Raw genomic sequence first — 20,406 nt, forward strand, 5'->3', positions numbered from 1 at the left:
CATTTACTGTGCGGTCACATATGTGAACAAAGGAAGGCGATTATTGCTCGTCAAGTGACTCCTAAATTACGTATTAAGTGATAATGGAAAAGAAAGAACAGTTTGACCTTTCGCTGATATTTTTGAATAATTTTTTCGCCTTTCAAGAATAATTATCTTTGTTCACATGTTTGACCTTTCGCTGATATTTTTGAATAGTTTTTCCACCTTCCAAGAAAAAATAGCTTAGTTCACATGTACAAAATTTCATGAACGGCCACATATATGAACAAAGGAAGTCGATTATTGCTCGTCATGCAAATCCTAAATTACGCCTTAATTGATAATGGAAAAGAAAAGAAAGGACAGTATGATCTTTCGCTGATTTTGAATAGTTTTTTACTATAGCATTTTTTCAACCATTGTTAGCCCTAATTTGACTTGTTCAGACACAGTTAAATTTCAAATATTTTTTGCTGCCGAACAAAATGAGTATCTCAAAATTTTGCTGAAACATTATAGAGGGAGAGCAAAAAAGGACAGAAAAGGGAGGTTGATTCCTCCAAGACCAGTATTGGCCCTTGCAAGAGGCGATTCAACTTTCAATTTACAATTGAAAGAGCCGCACCCGAAGTTTCTATGACCCCTTTTCCATACGAAGTTTCCAAGAAAGAATTTTTGGCCCTTGGTCGGGCACCATTTTAGGGAACCAATATTTTTGAATTGAATTGAATTTATTTATAACTTGTTATAATAGACATGAAAAACGGAGTATAATGTCAATAAAAGAAAAGAGGAAAAAGGAAATGACCTAAAAAACTACACAAAAAACTTTGCAACACTTCACCTTACTTAAAAACAATTAAAACATACAAACGCGAAACATTCATTGAATCAAAATAGCGCTCCATGGGTGCCGACCAATTCTACTATTATAAGCTTTTATGCTTTTTCTGATAGAAGCATTCGGGTCTATGATGTCGTATCTTTTAATGACCCAGGAGTTGCTTGACCATGGTGGAAGGGCAAGCAGGTATTTGGCATACCGGAAATAGATTCGCCGAAGTTCCTTCGTCTCGGTTATCGTAAACGTAGGCCAAAAAGGTGCAAGGTATAGGAAATTCGGGAGTGCAGAAGCATTGTAAAGTTTCGCTAGCATTTTGCGGTTGAGTCAAAGTTTGTTTGCTACCAAGCTTCCGTATGCAGTTGCTGTTCGACGTTGGACATGAAGGATCAAGAGCCTTCTAGTTGCTTTAAGAGTGTCACCAATAGGAAGCCCTAAATATTTCATTTGTGATCTTGGGGAAACTGGCGCGCCGTCGAGTAAAACCTGCTCGAGTTTCAACCCGGTTGAACAGAACCACGTCCGATTTTTCTCTATTGAATGTAAGGTTAATCTTAGCATATTCTTTACTTAAAATAGCAAAATTTCTTTCGAACGACTGTACTGTTCGACTGGGGATAAAAATATCATCTGCATAAACGATTAGTGACACATCAATCCCTTTTAAAATACACGATGGAACTGCGCTGGATTGGGCGTTCAGGATACAGTTATTAAAGGCAACTGGAGAGTTAAGGACACCCTGTCTGACGCCTCGACGGACTGGAATAACGAAAGGTGTTATGGTCCCATCAGGTAGCTTGATTACAACAGCAAGATGGTTATACATATCAAACAGTTCGTGGTAACGAACTGTAGTAAGGAGCGACCCGGCTCAATAGTAGCCAAAACTCTTAAAAATTGAATTTTGATATCAATAGCTACATCAAAAGAATCGCATTTTAATGCTGATTTTAAATATATAAGTTTCATCAAGTTTAGTCTTACCCGTCAAAAGTTACGGGCCTGAGAAAATTTGCCTTATTTAGGAAAATAGGGGGAAACATCCCCTAAAAGTCGTAAGATCTTAACGAAAATGACACCATCAGATTCAACGTATCAGAGAACCGTGCTGCAGAAGTTTCAAGCTCCTATCTACAAAAATGTGGAATTTTGTATTTTTTGCCAGAAGACATTATCACAGGTGCGTGTTTATTTGTTTGTTTGTTTGTTTGTTTTTGTTTGTAAGGAGCGACCCGGCTCAATAGTAGCCAAAACTCTAAAAAATTGAATTTTGATATCAATAGCTACATCAAAAGAATCGCATTTTAATGCTGATTTTAAATATATAAGTTTCATCAAGTTTAGTCTTACCCGTCAAAAGTTACGGGCCTGAGAAAATTTGCCTTATTTAGGAAAATAGGGGGAAACATCCCCTAAAAGTCGTAAGATCTTAACGAAAATGACACCATCAGATTCAGCGTATTGCTGCAGAAGTTTCAAGCTCCTATCTACAAAAATGTGGAATTTTGTATTTTTTGCCATAAGACATTATCACAGGTGCGTATTTATTTGTTTGTTTGTTTTTTTTTTTCTTTTCCCCAGGGGTCATCGTATCGACCAAGTGGTCCTAGAATGTCGCAAGAGGGCTCATTCTAACGGAAATGAAAAGTTTTACTGCCCTTTTTAAGTGACCAAAAAAATTTGAGGGCATCTAGGCCCCCTCCCACGCTCATTTGTTTCCCAAAGTCAACGGATCAAAATTTTAAGATAGCCATTTTGTTCAACATAGTCGAAACCCATAATAACTATGTCTTTAGGGATGACTTACTCCCCCACTATCCCTGGGGGAGGGGCTGCAAGTTACAAACTTTGACCAGTGTTTACATATAGTAATGGTTATTGGGAAGTGTACAGACGTTTTCAGGGGGATTTTATTTTATTTGGGGGTGGGGCTGAGGGGAGGGGGCTATGTTGGAGGGTCTTTCCTTGGAGTAATCCGTCATGGGGGAAGAAAAATTCAATGAAAAGGCCGCAGAATTCTCTAGCTTTACTATAAGAAAACAATGAAAAATAAACATGAAAAGTTTTTTTCAAATGAAAGGAAGAAGTAGCATTGAAACTTAAAACGAACAGAGATTATTACGCATATGAGGGATTCTAAAAATACTTTAGCATAAAGAGCGAGGTATTTAGGAGGAGATAAATACCTTGCTCTTTATGCTAAAGTATTTTTGGTAATTTCAACTATTTATTCTACGGCCTTTCTGATTCAGGTGTCATTCTTAAAGAATTGGGACAAAACTTACGATTTAGTGTAAAGAGTGAGGTATTAAAGAGGGTACAAACCCCCTCGTATACATAATAAAAATATAAGGTTATGAAAGTTTGTTACATAGGTTAATTCTTAAGTTACGTATATTTTTTACTAATAAAAACGTTCGTTAAAAATTAAAAGTTCTAGTTGCCTTTTTAAGTAACCGAAAAATTGGAGGCAACTAGGTCTTCTTCTCAACCCCTTATCTCTCAAAATCGTCTGATCAAAACTAAGAGAAAGCCATTTAGCCGAAAAAAGAATTAATATAAAAATTTCATTTTAATTATTTATGTGCGGAGAGCCAAAACCAAACATGCATTAATTCAAAAAGGTTCAGAAATTAAATAAAAAAAAAACTAATTTTTTTAGCTGAAAGTAAGGAGCGACATTAAAACTTAAAATGAACAGAAATTACTCCGTATATGAAATGGGTCGTCCCTTCCACAATCCCTCGCTCTTTACGCTAAAGTTTGACTCTTTGCCACAACTCTACTTTTTAAAACAATTACAAGCTTTAGCGTAAAGAGCGAGGGACTGCGGAGGGGACAACCCATTTCATATACGGAGTAATTTCTGTTCGTTTTAAGTTTTAATGTCGCTCCTTACTTTCAGCTAAAAAAATGAGTCTTTTTTTATTTAACCGTACAAAGCACGAATGGCAAACGTGTCAACTCCCCGTTAATATAGCTCAAGGAGAATTTGTGTGTGAATCAGAGAATCGAAAGCATGGCTTACATCATGACTACCTAGGACGAGCGAATTTTTCTATTCTGCTTCTGCATTTGTATCCCTTTTGCCCTAGGACTAAAGACTAAAGGTTTTCAGCATATTGGTAATAAGGATTTACAACCATTTCTGGGCCCCATAATTAGAAAAGGTACTGTACCCTGGAACAATCTTTCTTTTTGTAAGTTGGGCTCGTCCAGGCCTAAGGACTTAAGTTTCAAAGTTGTAAGCTGTATGTTTGCCCATTTTGACCCGCAGAAAAAATCAATGCAACTTTCAGCCAATTACACAATCAACGTCAAACATGTCCAATTGTCCCCTTTCTCCATTATAAAACCTGTATTAACAATTGGCAATGTGCATTATTTAAGGCCCTTATCCCAAGATTCAAGATTTTTATTTAACACAAAATAAACAAACACAAATGTGGGGCTGTGGGGCTCATGCCAAACGTGGATGCCTTTCTAGTGACCGCTTGACTATTATGAATAAAATGAGCACACAAAATTTTATAGAAAATCTTGGGGGCTATGAGGGGTCCGTTAGCCGAAAGATCCCGGAAGGAGGACTGGTTTTCCTCGAATCACTTTCATTTCTTGAAAAGAGCGTTAGAACCTTCATTTTTCAGAAGAAGGAGACCCCTCCGAAGTTTTTTTTTCACCACTTCTTCTATAAAAAGTGATTAAAGAAAAAAATATTGAAGGCATATGTTTCTTTGCTTCGGCACCCCGTGAGTGCCACATCTGATATTATTGATGGCTTTCTAAGGGGATATTTTTCAAAGAGAAAAGCAAACAAAAAAAAAAAAAAAAAAAAAAAAATCCATGCTTACTCAATATGGTAGGCTAAAGGTGGATTATTTGTAAAAAACCACGATCCTTGATGGTGCTCGATTTCTCCGTGCTTTAAAGTCATTTTATGCTAGAGACAATTTGTTGCTTTGTCGGTGAAGTCATTACTCAATTGAGGTGAAACGAATTTTTCACTCTTAATGCAATATTATTTTTTAACTACGCGTTGTTTGCACTTATGCGTTGCATTGTCTAGAAAATGAGTTGGTTACCATATTATGACAGGCTATTTTACAACTTGCGAACTCAAATAATAGCTCGGGGTAATTGATCGAACAATTCGTGGTAAAGAACTGTAGTAAGGAGCGACCCGGCTCAATAGTAAACCAAACTCTAGAAATCGGAGTTTTGATGCTAAAAGTTACATCAAAGAATCGGATTTTCATGCTGATTTTAAATATATAAGTTTCATCAAATTTAGTCTTTGTCATCAAAAGTTACCAGCCTGTGAAAATTTACCTTATTTTGGAAAATAGGGAGAGATATCCCCTACAAGTCATAGAGTCTCAACAAAAATCACACCATCGCATTAAGCGTATCAAAGAACCCCATAGCAAAAATTTCAAGCTTCTATCTAGAATTAAATAAAAAAAACAAGTTTTTTCAACTGAAAGTAAGGAACGACATTAGAACTTAAAACGAACAGAAATTACTTCGTATATGAAAGGGGCTGCTTCCTCATCAACGCCCCGCTCTTTACGCTAAAGTTTGACTGTTTCTCTCAACTCTTCTTTTTAAAACAGTAAAAAAACTTTAGCGTAAAGAGCGGGGCGTTGATAAGGAAGCAGCTCCTTTTTTTTATTTAATTTCTGAACGTTTTTGAACCAATGCATCTATTGATTTTGGCTCTCCGCAGAGGAATAATTAAAAAGAAATTAGCCATTTTTTTTTTGGCTAAATGGCTTTCTCATAATCTTGTTCCAATGATTTTGAGAAAAAAAGATCGGGGGAGGAAGCCTAGTTGCCTTCCAATCTTTGTTTAATTAAAAAGGCAACTAGAACTTCCAATTTTTTACGAATCTTTTTATTTGTAAAAAACTAATAAAAAACTTGCTTACATAAAAAACTTTTTATTCTCATGTTTTTATTACATATATGAGAGGATTCTCCCCCTCGTTAGTACCTCTCTCTTTACACTTAATCTTAAATTCTGTCCCAATTTATTAAGAATGACCCCTGAATCACAAAAGCCGTAGAATAAATAGTTGACATTACTAAAAATACTTTAGCGTAAAGAGCGAGGTATTAGGAGGAGGTGAGCCCCTCATTTGGGTAATAATTTCTGTTCGTTTTAAGTTTTAATACTGCTTCTTACTTCCTGCTGAAAACACTTTTTCATATTTATTTTTTCATTGTTTTTTTTTCTAAATAATGCTAGTAAATCCTGCACTCCCTTCATGGAAATATTCTTCGCCCGTGACAAATTCCTCGATGGAAAGTTCACCCAGCAAATCTCCCTCTTCTCAATCCCTCCCCCAGCCAAAAAATCCCCCTGAAAACACCTTTACACTTCCCAATAACCATTGCAATATGTAAGCACTGGTCAAAGTTTGTAACTTGCAGCCCCTCCCACGGGGACTGTGGGGGAGTAAGTCGTCCCCAAAGACATAGTTATAAGATATTTCGACTACGTTGAATAAAATGGCTATCCCAGAATTTCGATCCATTGACTTTGGGAAAATAATTAGCGTTGGAGGGGGCCTAGGTGCCCTCCAATTTTTTTGGTCACTTAAAAAGGGCATAAAAAAACTTCATTTCCGTTAGAATGAGCCCTCTCGCAAAATTCTAGGACAAATGGGTCATACAATCACCCCCGAAAAAAAAAAACAAAAAAAACAAACAAATTAACACGCATCCGTGATCTGCCTTCTGGCAAAAAATACAAAATTCCACATTTTTGTAGATAGGAGCTTGAAACTTCTACAAAAGGGTTCTCTGATACGCTGAATCTATGGTGTAATTTTGTTAAGATTCTATGACTTTTAGGGGGTGTTTTCCACTATTTTCTATAATAACGCAAATTTTCTCAGGCTCGTAGCTTTTGACGGGTAAGACTAAACTTGATGAAACTTATATATTTAAAATTAGCATTAAAATACAATTCTTTTGATGTAGCTATTGGTATGGGGAAAACCCATTTCATATACGGAGTAATTTCTGTAAAAAAAAACTAGTTCTTTTTATTTAATTGTAAGGAAGGAGCGATTCGGCTCAATAGTTACTAAAATTCTCTCTCTAAAAAAAAGAATTTTTATAATCATTAATAAACCAAGGGAATTGGCTTATTATGATAATTTTGAATATATACAACACATCAGGTTTAATGTTACCTATCAAAAGCAATGAGCATGAGAAAAGATTGCCTGATTTGGTAAAAAAAAGGGGAGTGGAACCCCCTAAAATTAAAGTGGTCTTACTAAAAATTACAATTCCGAATTCAACATATCAGAAAACCCTACTGTAGATGTTTCAAGTTCTTATCTACAAATATGTGGAATTATGTTCTTTGGCCAGAAAAAATATTTCGGACAAGTTTTTATTTTTTCCCTCCGGGTGTAATCGTGTCAAGTGAGTGGTCCTAGAAAACTGAGATAGGGTTCATTTGAACGAAAATAAAATTCAAAAGACCTTTCATAGAGACCAAAAAGGTTGGAGGGTAACTAGCCCCACTCTTACTCCCGTTTTTTTCCCTCAAAGAAATCCAATCAAAATTTTGAGATAGCCATTCGGTTCAGAATAGCTGAAAAGTTCAACAAATGTGTCTGTGGGGATGCCATAACCCCCACAGCCACTGGGGAAAGGGCTGTAAGCTATGCAATTTGCCCTTTGTTCACACACAGTATTTGTTATTATATTTGGAAATATACGGACGTTTTGAAGACCCAATTTTTTGCGGAAGGGGGCTTTCTGCGGGTAGATCTTCCTGTGGGGAAGAAAGTTCCCAAGGGAAAGGTTCCCAAATTTTCAACAGGAGGGAGTTTTCTGCTTTCAGTTGAAAAAAGCAAGTTCCTTTTCGACTGAAAGCAATAATAAAACTTAAAACAAACGGAAATTATTCTTAAAGAACTTTAAGACTATAGTGTAAAGAGTTAGAGATGAGGAGGGGGAAGCTCCCATCATACCTGGACCTGGACAAGTTCTGCTAGCTTCAATTTGTAGTGTTGCTCTTTTATTGTAGTTTTACTTTATACTTTATACTTTATTACTTTATACTTTATTACTTTATACTTTATAGTTTTACTTTATTTGTAGTTTTACTTTCGAGTATAAAGTATTGAAAACAGGAGACAACCTGTATTGTTTAAATTATGCTCTTGTACATACATACTTATTGTACATACATTGTCTTCAGTCTTAGGGAAAAAGGGACCCAAATACAGAAGAAGAATAGAAAAAATATTGGTTCCCTAAAATGGGCCTGACCAAGGGCCAAAAATTCTTTTTTGGCAGTTTCATATGGAAAAAGGGTCATAGAAACTTGGGATGCAGCTCTTTCAGTTTTAAATTGAAAGTTAAATTGCCTCTTTCAAGGGCCGAGAATGGTCTTAGGATTTTAGGAAACCATCATAAAACACACAAAAAAGGTTATTTAAGTTGAAATTAACCATGTTCAGGTCAAAACTCTATACCATAGATATTTCATGAAAAATAATTGTTTCCCATATTACTTTCTGCAAAATACAAATATCATCAAAGGTAAGTAGATATAGCTTTTAACACTATGGTCTACATCAGGCACGTACTCAATAATTTACCTCAGGGGTAGGTTGAAATATGAGAATTGGGGATAAAAATTTTAAAAGCACAACAACGATGAATCTAATGAAAATATCACAGGTAAAAATTGAGATTTTGGATTGCGAGTCCTTGGGACTAAATCCCCCCTGCAAACATGTCTGTCTATTCTATCTGTAAAACATTCAAAGAATAATTGTGGTCTGTCTGTATTCCCAATGCTATATATTTCTTATATTTGTCTGTAAAAAGTTCAGTTTCTAAAGATTTATCAAGACAATTTTATTTTAATTCTTCGTACAATATACATAAGAATAACAACCAATTATGATTTTACTTTTACGCATTATAAGTAATCCGCGTTTCACCAGTAATTCAAGCACGCAAACCAGGTAAAAGTGGTATCTGGTTGATAAGTATATTTTCCAAATCTGTTTAAAAATACATAATTTCAGTACTGTTGGAATATTCCGAGTCAGGCTTCACAATGACTGCATAACTTGTCAGAATATTCCCAAGATTTCAAGTTAAGTACTCTTTTATATCAAAGTCATATCCAAATAATTCAAAATCAATTTCAAAAACTTTATACAACTGAAGAAGCTTCTCAATCTTTAGCTGTCGAATATACCTATTTACTTTCTTGGCATTAGTTGCGGGTGCAATATATTTATAAGTTACAAGATCACTTAGATTTCGTGAGCTCAGTAAATGATCTGTATCTTCTTTGAGTGACTCAAACCTTAATATATAGTTGAATTTTACGTTACATGGATGGCATAGTCTATGATATTGTGTCCAGTGATCATCTACCCTTTTTGGTACTGCAACTGTCTTGGGATCAGTCAGGTAGTCAACAAACTCCGAAAATGTTGGAGTTCCACTTCTAATTTCTTTTACAGTAGCCTTCGGCCGATATTTTCGAATAATTTTCGTGCCATAAGTTTTTTTGAACCATTTTTTTCCTGGATTCAGCTTGTCCCTGTACCCGGAGACAAGTCTGTAGAAAGGATGGCGTACGACAGTGAACTTGTAGTAACTTTCAAGTAGGGTTTCTTGCGTTTTGGTCGGGTAGTGGTGTAGCAATTCTGGTTTTATTACAAAGTGTGCTGTGTAATTATTTATTTTGCTAGCGTTTGTTTCTGAAGTTTTACCATTCAGTATGGCATTTATAGCTTTCCAAAGGGAGCTCGCAGTCTAGAAAAGAGACAAATGTCAAAACTATATGAAGAAACAGTAAGGTTGGCCAAAAATAAGTTTGGGGCCAAACTTATTTTGGGGCCAAACCAAAGAAAATTTGAAGCTGCTGCTGCTCTATATTGTAACACTTTAGCATTGTTCTTAAGGAATCCAAAATTCGAAACCTTTAAGCAGCCCAGTCGTGTTAAAAATCAAAGTGCATTTTTTTTTAGTTCTAGCTTTGTTTTTATTATATTTCGACTTAAATAGCGACGAAGACCACACTGCCTTTCCATCACAAACACCAAAAACAAGAAGAACAATAGGGAATTTCTCAAGACAGTGGAAAACAAATTAGGATGAATATACAAATTAGAATAAATGCTCTATACACAAATTTAATTAAAAATGACCTTACGAGATATTATAAAAAAAACAATATATATGGACACAGAACCTGTCACAAATAGACCTATGAGATCAGCAGCCAAAAGAGCAAGGTTGGCAATACAACGCGTTTTTAAATCATTCTCTTTCATTTCAATGAATTGCCTCGTTTCATCACAATTTATTTATCCGTCCTGGTTGAACTTCGCTGAGGTAAGGATGCTAGGATTGTTTTGAAATTTTTTTCATTTTAGTTTTATTGATTTTATACTGTCGTAAGTTGTTTCTTCTTATTTTTTTTTGTGTAGTACTGAGGACGGCCCTTGGATATAGGGCCGAAATATTCATTCTAATTTGTTTCCCACTGTCTTGAGAAATTCCTTATTGTTCTTCTTGTTTTTGGTATTTCGACTCAGTGGCTCTAGGCTACTGGTTCATACCGTTCTTTCTTTTCTTTTCCATCATCACTTACGCGTAATTTAGGATCCGCGTGAGGTGGAATAATCACCTTCCAAGAAAAAATAGCTTTGTTCACCTGTAAAACATTTACTGTACGGTCGCGTATGCAAACAAAGGAAGGCGATCATTGCTCGTCATGCAAATACTAAATTACGCATTAAGTGATAATGGAACAGAAAAGAAAGAACAGTTTTGCTTTCGCTGATATTTTTGAATATTTTTTCCACCTTCCAAGAAAAATTAGCTTTGTTCACATGTACAACATTTACTGTGCGGTGACATATCAAACAGTTCGTGGTAACGAACTATAGTATAAAATTTGCCTCATTTTAGAAAATAGGGTAAACACCCCTTAAAATTCATACAATCTTAACGAAAATCACATCGTCAGATTCAGCGTATCAGAGAATCTTATTGCAGAAGTTTCAAGCTCCTATCTACAAAAATGTAGAATTTTGCTTTTTTTGCCAGAAGACAAATCACGGATGCGTGTTTATTTGTTTGTTTTTGTTTTTTTTCCAGGGGTGATAGTATTGACTCAGTGGTCATAGACTGTTGCAAGAGGGCTCATTCTAATGGAAATTAAAAGTTCTAGTGCCCTTTTTAAGTGAGCAAAAAATTGGAGGGCATCTAGGCCCCCTCCCACGCTCATTTTTTCCCCAAAGTCACCGGATCAAAATTCTGAGATAGCCATTTTATTCACCATAGTCGAAAAACCTAATAGCTATGTTCTGGGGGACGACTTACTCCCCCGCAGTCCCCGTGGGAGGGGCTGAAATTTACAAACTTTGACCTGTGTTTATATATAGTAATGGTTACTGGGAAATGTACAAACGTTTTCAGGGGATTTTTTTTGGTTTTTGGGGAGAGTTGAGGGGGGTTACGTGAGAGTATCTTTCCATAGAGGACCTTCTCTGGGGGGAAGAGACTTTCAATGAGGGGGCGCAGGATTTTTAGAATGATTTAAAAAAACGATGAAAAAATGAAAATGAAAAGTTTTTTTCTACTGAAAGTGAGGAGCAGCATTAAAACTTATTACGAACAGAAATTATTACGCATATGAGGGGTTTACCTGCTTGTAATACCTCGCTGTTTACGCTAAAGTATTCTTAGTAATTTCAACTATTTATTCTACGGTCTATGTGATTCAAGGGTCATTCTTAAGGAATTGGGACAAAAGTTAAGCTTTAGTGTAAAGAGCGAGGTATCGATGAGGTATAAACACTCATATACACAATAAAAATGTACGAATATAGAAGTTCTTTACGTAAGTTACGTATATTTTTCACTAATGAAAACATTCGTAAAAAATTAAAGTTCTAGTTGCCTTTTTAAGTAATCAAAAATTGGAGGGCAACTAGGCCTCCTCCCTCACTCCTTTTTTCTCAAAATCTTCCGATTAAAACTATGAGACAGCCATTTAGCCAAAAAAAATTATTATGCAAATTTCGTTTTAATTATTTATGTCCGGAGAGCCAAGATCAAAACATGTATTAACGCAAAAACGTCCAGAAATTAAATAAGAAAAGGAATTTTTTTTTAAATGAAAGTAAGGAGCGACATTAAAACTGAAAGCAAACAGAAATTACTCTGTATATGAAAGGGGCTTCTCCTCCTCAACGCTCTGCTCTTTACGCTAAAGTTTTTTACTGTTTTAAAAGTAAAGTTAGGAGAGAGAGTCAAACTTTAGCGTAAATCTGTTTGTTGTAAGTTTTAATGTCGCTCATTACTTTCATTTAAAAAACTTGTTTTTTTTTATTTAATATGAACAAAGGAAGGCGATTATTGCTCGTCACGCGAATCCTAAATTACGTGTTAAGTGATAATGGAAAAGAAAGAACAGTTTTGCCTTTCGCTGATATTTTTGAATAGTTTTTCCACCTTCCAAGAAAAAATAGCTTAGTTCACATGTACAATATTTACTTTACGGCCACATATGTGAAGAAAGGAAGGTGATTATAGCTCGTCACGCAAAAAAATAGCTTTGTTCACATGTACAACATTTACTGTACGGTTACATATGTGGACAAAGGAAGTCGATTATTTCTCGTCATGCAAATCCTATATTACGCCTTAAGTGATAATGGAAAAGAGAAGAAAGGACAGTATGGTCTTTTGCTGATTTAGAATAGTTTTTTACTATAGCACAACAACAAAAGAGAGAATAATGAGGATTTTTTCCCAAGACAGTGAACCAACAAAACCTATTTGAATATTTCGGCCCTATATCTAAGGGCTGTCTTCAGCAAAGAAAAATAAAAACAATAAAACACTTACAATAAAAGTTCTCAGTTAAAAATCCATTTTTTTAAAATAGCCTTGGCATCATTACTTCTTAACGAAAAGTTCGGCCAAGACTGTCAGATAAAAACTAACATTTTACAAAATAAAAAGGTTCATTCATTTCACTAACTGTATTTGTTAAAAATTGGAATGATTTCTTATTGCGATTAAATAAAAAAAACAAGTTTTTTCAACTGAAAGTAAGGAGTGACATCAAAACTTAAAACGCACAGAAATTACTTCGTATATGAAAGAGGCTGCTTCCTCATCAACGCCCCGCTCTTTACGCTAAAGTTAGACTCTTTCTCTCAATTCTTCTTTCTAAAACAGTAAAAAACTTTAGCGTAAAGAGCGGGGTGTTGATGAGGAAGCAGCCTCTTTCATATACGAAGTAATTTCTGTGCGTTTTAAGTTTTGATATCACTCCTTACTTTCAGTTGAAAAAACTTGTTTTTTTTATTTAATTTCTGAACGTTTTTGAATCAATGCATGTTTTGATTTTGGCTCTCCGCAGAGGAATAATCAAAACGAAATTTGCATATATTTTTTTTCGGCTCAATGGCTTTCTCATAATTTTGATCGAATGATTTTGAGAAAAAAAGAGCGGGGGACGAAGCCTAGTTGCCCCCCGATTTTTTGGTTAATTAAAAAGGCAACTAGAACTTTTAATTTTTTACGAATCTTTTTATTGGTAAAAGATTTACGTAACTTATAAATTAGCTTACGTAAAGAACTTTTGTATTCTCATGTTTTTATTACATATATGAGGGGATTCGCCCTATCGTCAGTACCTCGCTCTTTACACTAAAGCTTAAATTTTATCCCAATTCATTAAGAATGACCCCCTGAATCACAAAAGCCGTAGAATAAGTAGTTGAAATTACCGAAAATACTTTAGCGTAAAGAGCGAGGTATTAGAAGGAGGTGAGCCCCTCATATGGGTAATAATTTCTGTTTGTTTTAAGTTTTATTGCTGTTCCTTACTTCCAGCTGAAAAAGCTTTTTCACTTTTATTTTTTAATTGTTTTTTTTTTTAAATAATGCTAGTAAATCCTGCTCTCCCTTCATGGAAATTTTCTTCTCCCATTACAAATTCTCGAAGGAAAGTTCCCCCAGCATATCCCCTCTTCTCAACCCCTCCCCCAAACCAAAAAAATCCTCCTGAAAACGCCTGTATACTTCCCAATAACCATTACTATATGTAAGCACGGGTCAAAGTTTGTAAATTGTTGCCCCTCCCACGGGGACTGTGGGGGAGTAAGTCGTCCCCAAAGACATAGTTATAAGGTTTTTTGACTACGCTGAATAAAATGGCTATCTCAGAATTTTGATCCGTTGACTTTGGGAAAATAATTAGCGTGGGAGGGGGCCTAGGTGCCCTCCAATTTTTTTGGTCACTTTAAAAGGGCACTAGAACTTTTTATTTCCGTTAGAATGAGCCCTCTTGCAACATTCTAGGACAACTGGGTCGATACGATCACCCCTGGGGAAAAAAACAAAACAAAACAAAAAAACAAATAAACACGCATCCGTGATCTGCCTTCTGGCAAAAAATGCAAAATTCCACATTTTTGTAGATAGGAGCTCGAAACTTCTACAGTAGGGTTCTCTGATACGCTGAATCTGATGGTGTGATTTTCGTTAAGATTCTATGACTTTTAGGGGGCGTTTCCCCCTATTTTCTAAAATAGCGCAAATTTTCTCAGGCTCGTAACTTTTGATGGGTAAGACTAAACTTGATGAAACTTATATATTTAAAACCAGCATTAAAATGCGATTCTTTTGATGTAGCTATTGGTATCAAAATTCCATTTTTTAGAGTTTTGGTTACTATTGAGCCGGGTCGCTCCTTACTACAGTTCGTTACCACGAACTGTTTGATATTTGCCTTCTCTGCAGCTAATCTGATAGTTCTTTTGGGATTGGGCTTGTTTTTGTTCGTTCCTATTTTGGTTTTATTTTGAATTAGATTATTTTCTATAATTAATTTTGTGTACATAGGGTTGAGTGTGTATTCACCCAAGTCTCTATTTAGGGATGTATTATTATTTAAGTTTCGTTTGATTTCGATTGCCTCGCGGACAGTTTGTTTGATTCCTAGGTCATTGCTAATTAGAATTGTTTCGTCAAATAGAACATAATGGTTTGGATTTTCAAAAATATGATTACTTAAAGCTGAATCGAAAGATATGGAGTTATTTTTAGATTTTAATGCTTTTTCAATACTTTCTTTGTGTTGCTGTAATCTTGTTCCTAAATTTTGGTGGGTTCGACCAATGTAATAATTTTCACAACTACATGGTATTTGATACACCCCTCGTAGACGAGTAATTGGAGTTTTATCCTTACCAGAATTGACAAGGTTCATTAAACAAATTTTATCCAGTTTTGAAGTAATTTTCGGAATATAAGGTAGGTAAATCGTGCTTGTGGGTTTATTCGAATCATTTACTGGTGTGGGATTTAAGGCTTCAGAAGAATGCATCTTTAATCTTTGAGCAATAACATTATTTATGAGAGAAATTGGGTACCCGTTGCCAAAAAGTATGTCTGTAATAAAATTTAATTCTTTTTTAACATACGGCTCTGAACAGATATTAAGTACTCTATCCACAAGAGATATTACCACACCTCTTTTAACCTGTGGAGGATGGTTAGATTTGAAGTGAAGGTATCTATTATTATGCGTAGGTTTTCTGTAAACCGTAAATTCAAGTTTATTCACACTGCGTATTATCAATACATCTAAAAAAGGTATTTTTCCATCTCTTCCGGTCTCTAGAGTGAATTGCAGGTTTCTATCGTAAGTATTTAAATATTCTAGAAAGCCTTTAAGTTCACTTTCGCCATAATTCTAAACTGAAATTACGTCGTCCATGAAACGTCCCCAAAACACATGATTAAGAAAATACGAATCTAGGGCCCAATTTTCAAGATTCTCGACGAAAATATTTGCGAGTAGGCCTGATAGAGGTGCTCCCATAGGAAGGCCCCTTACCTGTTTGTAATATGAATCTCGAAACTGGAATTGCATGGAATATTTGTTACCTAATTTAACCAAATGCATGAGAACATCAATGTCTAGACCTATTGCTGACTCTTCGATTAGATGGTAATTGTTTTCCAATTTATTTTGTAATAATTGTTCAGATTTTGAAACATCAATACTAGTATACATAGAAACTATGTCAAAGCTGCTTAATATGGAATTTTCAGAAATGTCTATTTGATTCAATTTTTCTACAAGATCAACTAAATTTTTTATATAAGATTTTTGGGAGTGAAGCAATGGTTTGAATGCAGTGCATAACCGTTTTCCAATGTTTGAGGCAGGTGATTTTGTACTAGCTACAATGGGTCTTAGAGGAATGCCTTGTTTGTGCAGTTTTGGTAATCCATAAACTTTGAGCAAATAACACCACGAGGGAGGAATTTATTGTACAACTGTGGAGTGATTCTGGCATTTTCTTTCAAAGTTTTTAATACTTTTATTACTTTTTGAGCAAATTGATCAGTCTGGTCATGGGTTGATTTAACATAAGTGGTTGTATCATTTAAATGTGACTGAATTTTACCATCATAATCAGTTTTATTCATAATTACTATGGAGTTGCTTTTATCGGCTTTAGTGATTATTATTGAGGAATCCTTACGGAGTTTGTTCAAAACTTTTATGTCATATGATTTTTCCACTGCGTTATTGGGAGAATTAGGAAGTTTTAATGAGGTGCTGTAAAGAGTGTTAATTAAACAAGATCTAACTGTATCCGGGTTTGAAACAAGAGCACTTCGTTTGTGGAGAGAGGATTCTAAAGATGCTACCAAGTCTGCAACTGGAACTTGTTTTGGTAAAAACGAAAATTTTGGCCCTTGTTCTAGGACTTTTTCTTCAACATAGCTAAGCTTTTTAGATGAAATATTTACAGTCGCAGGTAAAGGACTTATCTTAGGATTGTAAACTGGGTTGACCACTTGAGACTCATATTTCAACCTTGTAAACTTATTAGTGAGTCTCTCTTGTGACACACGGAAATCATGGTGGAATAAATTCCTTTCCATCCTAACAATCTGCAAAAAATCCTCAGTGGACAAGCTCTGTGACAGAAAATTTTCGAGTGATTTTCGTTCTGAGGAAATTATATGTCTTCTGTGTTTTTTGTCCTTAATAATATGATTTAACGTTTTTAGCTGTAGTTTATGTGTGAACTGTGACTCTTGTAAAGTGTTTAAGTGAAATTTATGCCTTAAGGATTTAGGAATAATTTTATTCCTTCTGCAAGATTCTAGAAACGTTTGTTGATTAATAATGTTCGCGTGTTTTTTCCCTAAACTAATAAAATGACAAATATCTTTGGTCAAATGCTCCCCATAAGCGTGACGTAAATAATGCCGAAGACCACACTGCCTTTCCGTAATACAACAACAAAAGAGAGAATAATGAGGACTTTTTTCCCAAGACAGTGAACCAACAAAACCTATTTTGTTAGCCACTTTTTTAACCATTGTTAGCCCTAACTGAACTTGTTCAGACACAGTTAAATTTCAAATATTTTTTGCTGCTCGAGATCGCTGGCTCAAAAGAGTTCTGTATACAAAAACAAATGTCTCGCGCTGGGGAGAACCATCATTTGACAAGTGTATAGACGCCTACTCAGACTGTGGATTTTTTAAGGAAGAGGGGATAGAACTTTGAAAAAGTATAAATACATGATGAACTATGTGTGAACTATATAAAACTACAGAATAAATCATAAACTTCTAAAAAAATTCTGGTTCCTGGGTCTGGGCACTGGTGCCTGCGCTATATGATTAAAGTAAAATATTTCGTTACTATTAGGCCTCAAAATCGTTTTTAACATTTTCAAATATACAAGAGAATTGTCCGAGACAGCTTACAAATCTGATCTTAAAGGGAAGGTAGATGTAGAGGGCAGGTAGGTAGGGCAAAGTAGATCTAGAGGATCAGAGTGTGATCGAGACTTTTTGCCTTACCTATCTTCCTTTTCAGAAAACCTTTACAGCGTCACTAAGGAATTATAATTTTACATAATTACCCAGCGGTGGAGCCTATTATATGCGAAAATATCGCATGTGCCGATGAAGCCTGATAGCGACGATTTCTTGATTTACGTTTTCGTGACTATAGGTGCCTACCTACCCAATTTCAAGCAAATGTTATAAACTAAATTTTACTCAGTGCAACAGTTCTTTCTTAATATTTTAGAGCGTTGGTACGTTTGAAAAAACAACAACTGTAATTGACCTTTCAGGTCGCTGACCTTTCACCTGAAGTATAGCAAGAAAAGAGAAAAGTTGTTTGCTGCGTGGAGAAGTAAATATCAAGTTGCACTTGATTCTTGTTTTTTTGCATAGTTAACGGTTTTATAGTAGAAAAACTGGATTGTTCCATTTTAATTGCACATTTTGAATAAATTAATGTTTTTACTAGATAAAAGGAACTTGTTTTGCATAAAAATAAATATGGAAGTAAAATCCAAGCCTAACAGGTATAATCGGAGATATAAGAGGGCCGAAACCACCCCTTAACGCTCTGGCCTTTACCCAATAGCTGAAAATCTGCGTTAACGGAAACCGAGGGGTCGCCGACTTTAAAAATTCTCTACCCCGACTGGTGCGTACCAAGCTCGGTGAAAGTATGCCAAACCTAGCAGAAAAATGCCAAACATTCTGGAGACTGAGCCATGCATGGTGAAACTGTATGGCAAACGTGACGATACGAGATAAACATCAGGTAGCAGAAAGGGGGCAGCCAATTAACGTTTTAGTACGTATGAAAATGAAACCTTTTTCAGTGAAGTTATTTTGAAAGGCAGTAGGACAACATAACTCTTGCAATTACCAGTCAGTCCTATTTGATGCCTTGTTGCACCAGCTGAAAGTTATACAATAGTTATTGGTAATTCAACTCAATTATTGTTTATTGTTACTTTGATACTTTGTTTACTTTGATACTTGGATTTAGTGATTTACGTGGTAACTCCGATTTACGGTGCAAGGGCTATAAGTTCTGCAAGTTGCTTATTGTTACTTTAAAGGGAAATAACAATAAGTTATTTGTTATTAAATCTGATCTTAAAGTGAAGGTAGATGTAGAGGGCAGGTAGGTAGGGCAAAGTAGATCTAGAGGATCAGAGTGTGATCGAGACTTTTTGCCTTACCGAATAATAACTGAATTACCAGTAAGTCCTATTTGATGCCTTGTTGCACCAGCTGAAAGTCTATTGTATCACTAAGCCATGTGTGTCAGGAAACTCCTGCTATTAGATTAAGTAATTTTTTAAATAATTTATTTTAAGTCAACAGTGAACCTAAAACCTAGACCGAACAAACCTTATCCTATGCGTATATGATGGGGCTACAACTCCCCAAAACTACCGGTCTTGAGGCCGAAGTTCAAACTTATGATTCATTATTTATGCAATCAATATGTTGAAACTTTGGAGTAAAAAGAGAGCAACCAATGTAACAAGTATCCAGTTGGGGACGATTGTGCCACTGGGCGGTAGTATAGCGTTTGAAACCAGAGGTTATTCAAATAGTTTTTTAGTATTAAGCGAATAAGATATGTCAGGATTACTCGCTGGATAGTATTTTAGCCCCTTTGGGGCCAAAATTGTTGTTGTTCTATGGCAAAGCCTGGTGGAAATAGACACTTTGGTTTGCTACAATTTCTTTCGCTGCCCAAAAAAGGCAGTAGAACGTAAAATATCCGCTCGAACGATTCCTCTCGCAATATTGCACCATCCTGGTAAAAAGATGCACCACAATCCCTTCTTCTCGAAAAAGCAACAAAATTTCGTAATTTTAGATATAGAAGGATTAAAACTTTCGGTGTAGGATTGTCATAAATTTGGAATTGGATGGTGCAATTTTATCACTATCTCCCTCCTTTTTGAGGGCAATTCCCTTAAAAATTAATTATAAAAAATTTTCACAGAGTTTTTATAAGGATGTCTTTTAGCTGCAGTTTCCATTATAAAATAATCATGATTTTGGTTATACGTCAAGCAATATTATGTACTTTGGGCGCATGCCCATTGCACCAGAGTGTTATCTTGATTGACATGATTAAAGAGACAGAAAAATATATAAAAGAGAAATTGCACGAATTTCTGCAAATTTTGTGGTCAGATTTCGTCGTTAGCCAGGAGTTAAATTAAATTTGTAAATTTTGAATGTCGGCCGCAATTTTAAAAGTAGTCTACTCTATGCTCTACTTTTACATGGTCTAAGAGTGAATTATGATTGCAAGTTATTGTTATTTTGCTAAACTCTTAAAATTACAACCCTGCTAAAATTTTAAATTAGTGCTACTCCAGTTCAGTGGCAAGCTTTTGCAGAGTCAAGCTTCCATTCTTATTTTTATTTCTATCGTCATGAGAATGTCTTCGCCCCATCCTGTGACTTTTTTGAAGAAAAGAAAAAATGTCGAGAAAATTCAAACCAAAGAAAAAACGAAGAAAAGACGTACTTTATTGTAATACAGAAATGGGAAAATTTGTTACTATGATATCACCTGTAATGAACGTAGAGCAGATTTTCTTAATAGGGATATTTTATATGAATCCATGCCGAAATGAAGTACTCAACACTGACTTAACCGTTCACACATCTCAAGTCCTAATTACTGGAAATTATTGCATGTT

The 20,406-nt window shown here is 35.3% G+C and overlaps 2 protein-coding genes across 4 annotated transcripts in view; both read right to left on the reverse strand.

The window, feature by feature from the left end:
- The window catches only part of LOC136024832 (facilitated trehalose transporter Tret1-like), a 222,639-nt gene that overhangs the window by 133,065 nt on the left and 69,168 nt on the right, over nucleotides 1-20,406 (reverse strand). The window lies entirely within an intron of this gene.
- LOC136024831 (carbohydrate sulfotransferase 11-like) overlaps nucleotides 8,699-20,406 on the reverse strand; it is a 44,755-nt gene continuing 33,047 nt past the window's right edge. For both annotated transcript variants that reach the window (XM_065700313.1, XM_065700315.1), the window contains one exon: nucleotides 8,699-9,628. In XM_065700313.1, coding sequence (XP_065556385.1) covers nucleotides 8,954-9,628 — 675 coding nt within the window. In that variant the 3' untranslated portion in view covers nucleotides 8,699-8,953. The remainder of the gene's footprint in view (nucleotides 9,629-20,406) is intronic.

The sequence above is a fragment of the Artemia franciscana genome, chromosome 3 (genome assembly GCF_032884065.1).
Source record: "Artemia franciscana chromosome 3, ASM3288406v1, whole genome shotgun sequence".
In the NCBI taxonomy this organism is placed as follows: domain Eukaryota; kingdom Metazoa; phylum Arthropoda; class Branchiopoda; order Anostraca; family Artemiidae; genus Artemia; species Artemia franciscana.